General features: G+C 37.5%; 1 protein-coding gene across 1 annotated transcript in view; it reads left to right on the forward strand.

The window, feature by feature from the left end:
• Positions 1-2,607: 2,607 nt before the first annotated feature.
• Positions 2,608-4,983, forward strand: part of LOC104157967 (calcium uptake protein 2, mitochondrial-like) — a gene marked incomplete at its 5' end in the record, with an annotated part of 14,878 nt that continues 12,502 nt past the window's right edge. Inside the window, one exon of the mRNA XM_009695517.1 lies at positions 2,608-2,705. Within this exon, the coding sequence (XP_009693819.1) occupies positions 2,608-2,705 (98 nt within the window). The remainder of the gene's footprint in view (positions 2,706-4,983) is intronic.

Genomic DNA, 4,983 nt, shown 5'->3' on the forward strand with positions numbered 1-4,983 from the left:
CAAGCGAGTCACCTTGTCATAAAAGGAAACCAGATTGGGTCAAGCATGATCTTCCTTTCATCAATCCATGTTGGCTGATAAATCCATGTTGGCTGGCCCTGATCCCCTGATTTTCCTGCATGTGCTGTGTAATGGCACTCAAGATGATCTGTTCCATAACCTTGCCTGATGTACGAGGTGTTAACATTACTCTGGGAAAATAAGCCGACGTTTGTAATGTGTACACACATGTTCATTAGTTAATATAGACTTGTATGCCCTCAGAGCTTGGTCTTTGGGATTCTTTGTCTGAATGATCGGACTCTGGAACCTGTCTGAGTTCCCCAGTTTAGCTACATGTCCCTGCCCCATCCCATGCTCGTATCAAGGTGAGACTCAGAACATCACCATCCTTTCTGCACCCTGTGCCTCAGCTTTCTGTAAGGTGCACAGCCCAAAAGGGTGGTGAACCTACCCAATACACCAGAATACAAACTTTCACTCAATTTACGTAGTAGCTTTGTGACTCCAAGCTACCAGTCTGCTCCTTTTTACAGCTCCAGGATTAGGTTACCATTTCATTCTCATTGCCAGGAGAGACATTCCAAATATAAGTTATTCTTTTACCTAAGCTCAGGAGGGTGAGGTGTTGGAAATATTAATAGAGCTTCCATTATCTTCTAACAAAGATTTGTCATGTCAGTACTAATTTATACAGTTCAGCAGCAAAAGCTCCTAATGATTCTGTGGACAAAAAGGAATTATGTACTGACATGTACTTTAATTTAATAGCATTAACTCTAGGAAAAGCAATTTTTTGAAATTTTACCCTTAAGCTGTAGTCTCATCTCTCTCCTATTGCATATTCTGTTTTAAAGAAATGTACTGTTTTGTAGTTTTAAAATACATTTAACTCTCACTAACATAGTGTTTGGACATCTGCCAATTCCACTTTGGAATTTCAACTGATAAAGAGGGTAGCCAACAAGTAGGTGCATATTTGTTATAAATCCAGGGATAGGCTTTGTCATCTTAGATAAGATGAGACAGATACTGTTTGTATGTCGTCTTCTAGCTTATAACTAGAGAAATGTGAATAGAAGAAAAAACTTTTTCTTTCGCAGACTTAGTTTTTAAAAGGTTATCTTAAACCTCATTTTTCAGTTTGTTTTCAATACAACACTGATTTTAATATGGTGTAATTCAATTGGAAGCATTAAATTGTGTAATCATGAGTTCAGTTTTTAAAATTACATTGGCAATTTTATTTCTTGCAATTTTCAAGTCTCCTTCAAATGTGTAAGCAAAAAACACAAAAAGCAGATTAGAATCTCACTGCAGTGAGACATCTGTGGATTCTTCTCTGTTTCTTCTTAGAAAACTTTGCATTCTGACATAAATAGTTTGGGTTTGAATTTCAAATAAGCATGCATGAATGTTTGACTTTTGACTTCCAAAAAAGCGTGTACCAATGTTTATGCATCAGTCTTCACAGTAATCTGAAGTGTTTAAACTTTAGAAGGATGGATCTTGTGGGTATTTAAATATTCTTTGCCTGCAGTTAAATGATAGAAGTTCAATAAGTACAGTTTGCATATGGCTTGAAAAGGTTTTTTCCTAGGTTCAGTCACACATAACGCAAATCACTGGCATTTAGTGAATTGTAGCTTGCGGTAGAAATGAGGAATGTTACCTCTTTAACTATAAGCTAACTGTGTCACATATGCAGTAAGCATGAAACACACAGTGGACTAATGGGACTTGTTATTGATGATGCTGAAAGCTAAATAACCATTAGTATTAAATCTTATGAATAGACTCTTGTCTTTCATCTTACCTCTTCAACCAGATAAAAGACACAGAGGCTATTTAGATGTCATAAGAATAGTTTGTTGAAATCCCTCTGGACTTACCAAAAAAAAAAAAAATCTCTCTCTTCATGTTGCTTAGTGTTTTGTTGCGTTCAAAGAAATGCCAGTATGCTAGTGCTGAAAGAAGAATAAAACAGAAATCCAGCATTATGTGTGGGTTTAGGCTTGTTAAAGATGCTGTTGAGTTGAAATAATGTGCATCCTTTTTCTGCAGAAATCTCTTCATCAGACTTAAAAAAATATGTAGAAAAGTCTCTAACACTGAAAATTTGCAAGAAGCCTTGTAAGACCGAATTATAATAAAACACTGTGCATGTTTCTATTTTTCTAGTTTCATTTCTTAGATTATCGTGAACGTTTCTAAATGGCTGTAACAAATTAGAAATAGCTGACTAAAAACTTTTGTACAAAGAGGTTAACTTTATTTAAAGCCTCTATTCACCTAAGCATAAAGGTTTTTAAAGATTTAACTAGCAACCTTCTCAGTTCTAATAATAAAATACACTGAAGGTGGTTGTAAATTGTATTCATCTTTCATACAGAATATTTAGATGCAGAACATATAAATACATGGTTACCTTGTTGATGCGGAAGAATTATTCAGCTCTGAAATCCTGTGTGATAGCTTTGGGAACAATAATTAAATTGCAAGTATCTCTTGAGAAATTCTAGTTCACGTAAATATTTCTAGATTTGTGGTGAGTAGATATTAATAATCATACAATGCATAATAATTAATACTTTTTTTATTTTATAGGGAGCAGAACTGGAAAGCTGCGGTGTTGATACCATGTTGCTGGTACATTTCTTTGGAAAAGAAGGAAAGGAAAAACTTCACTATTCTGAGTTTTTCAGGTATTTTTTCAGCTAGGCAAGCCTAACAGCAACCAGTCCCGTTCCTACCCCTCTGCTTTGTACCAACACTGGCATTAATCTGACCTCACACAGAGCTGATTCAGAAGGTTAAGCAGGTAACGAAGGAGGAGATTATTCATGATTTTGCATGATTAAATTTCGAGTTTAGCTCTTGGAGTCTGCTGTCTGCAGGAGGAGTTGAGCACCATGATAACTGCAAAGCAGCAATGGGCCTGGAGGCCGTGAGGGTTGAGACTACCATCCGTGGCAGCTGTGTGATGGCATACCTTAAGACAGGGTGATTCCTGAGTACTTTTCTTGATCAAATTACCAAAAAAGTGACTGCTAATCAATTAAAATAGCTTTCCTGAGCTGAGACACGCCCCTTCCCATTACAACTGCCATGGTAGGCTACAGACAACTTCTCTGCTTGCTTCAAATTCCAGCTTCTGTTGAAACTATTCCTGTGCCTTTTCCTTTACCCTTTGAACTACTTTTGCAATGGGACTATGCAGATGCTTCGTGGCACTTATGTCAGAACTGAGAATTGAGCCAGATGGTGAATACCACATCAGACTGAAACTGCAGTGGAATAGCAAGGGGCCATTCCTCCTGGAAGCATAGTGCTGGATACCCATCTATTTGACCGAAAGCTTTGCAAAATCTGAAGGTAATAGAAAGCCCTAAGACTGGTAGGGGATCATTCAGTTTATACATCATATACATGTCAGAAAGATGGTGTAATCCTTGTTGATATCAGACTATTAAGTTCTGTTGTGGTCACTTTCGACTTGAAAACCCAACGGGGTATCAGCTGTTAGTGTTTTAATTGGATGAAATTCTTTTCCAATGTTTGTTTCAATCAATAATGATGACCTCCACCTACAAAGCATCACCACTTAACTGGTTAAAACTCTCTGTTACTTGGGAGATCAGTTTCTCCTGTCAGTATGAACTCCAGATACATCTTGCTATATGAACTGAGGCCCAGAATACAAATGCAGAGTCTTTCTTTGAGATCAATGGAAGTTAAGTGCCTCAATACCTCTGTGAATCTTGGCACATGTCTTCCAGCACAACATCAAGAGAAGATTATGGACGTCAGTATTACCTTTTCTACAAAAATATTCACTGATTTACAGACTGCAAAAATAAATTAGGATAATGTGGTTTACTTCAGTTTATGTTCAGAGGCAGAGAATCTATGTCAGCCCTCTTAAATGAATGTTGTCGCAATCCATAGAGGTTTGGGGAAGGCCAGAGTAGAAAAGGAAGAGTGGCAATTTTTCTAACACTAAGAAGCGTTCGGCTCCACTGGCTTTGGCACACACCGGCCTTCAAATAAACAACCTTTCTCTTTTGAAGACCTCGACTCAATAGTAATCTAAGTGAGTGAAACACATTTAAGATGCCTCCAGCTCCCTTTTCTATAAATACCATAGATCCTCTCAATGAAACAAAAGGCAGAGAGCACCAGTAAAAGGTTGTGTTTGCATATACAGTGTAAACCGAAAAGCCTCAGGTTGTAGATAAAATCCTGCATTGACCCAATGAGGCATGACATTGATGAAACTATGTACCTAGTACATTCATACCGCGTAGGTTAAGGACCTTTGCCTACCACACAGATAGAGGCCTGTAATCAAAATCAAACTCCCACATCTTGCTCTTAAAATTTGTGGGATAAGTGTAAGGTTTAATGCAGGTAATTTTTCAACAGTGGCAGTTATGTTTCATAGAGCTGGAATGTGCCTCTTTATCACTGTGCAGACACTCCATCTCAGTTGCAACATGACAGTGAAGTTTGTTTAACACACGGAAAGGTGAATAAAAGGATCACTGTCTTTTTAACCTCTGTGAAGATATCACCTTTCACATGATTTTATTTGCAAGTAAATCAAGCACATCATTTCTGGGTTCCTATTGTTCAGAGAAAATGTGATTTCTATCTGATGGCCTCTCATAACATTTTACCTTACGCGGGAAGCTATTGTTGGCTGTTTGATCAAAGTGCCACGCTGTTTTTACAAGAGATGACGGATGAGCTGTACAGACATAGATCATTGTCAAAAGCAGAAAATAATGATGGTAAATGCTTTTATCATTTTCCAAGTTCTTGCCTAGAAAGCTTTTCCATTGATCAGTGTAGTACCTAGTATAAAGTAGGGGTGATTAGGTTTGATTAGGACACAGTAGAAGTTGTCACATTAGTTAAATACACAGATAACTGCTGCGCTGTAGAGTCCTTGAAACAAACCAACAAAAAAAGGCAGGAATG

Source organism: Cariama cristata, unplaced genomic scaffold, assembly GCF_000690535.1.
Source record: "Cariama cristata isolate BGI_N322 unplaced genomic scaffold, ASM69053v1 scaffold4172, whole genome shotgun sequence".
Lineage (NCBI taxonomy): Eukaryota > Metazoa > Chordata > Aves > Cariamiformes > Cariamidae > Cariama > Cariama cristata.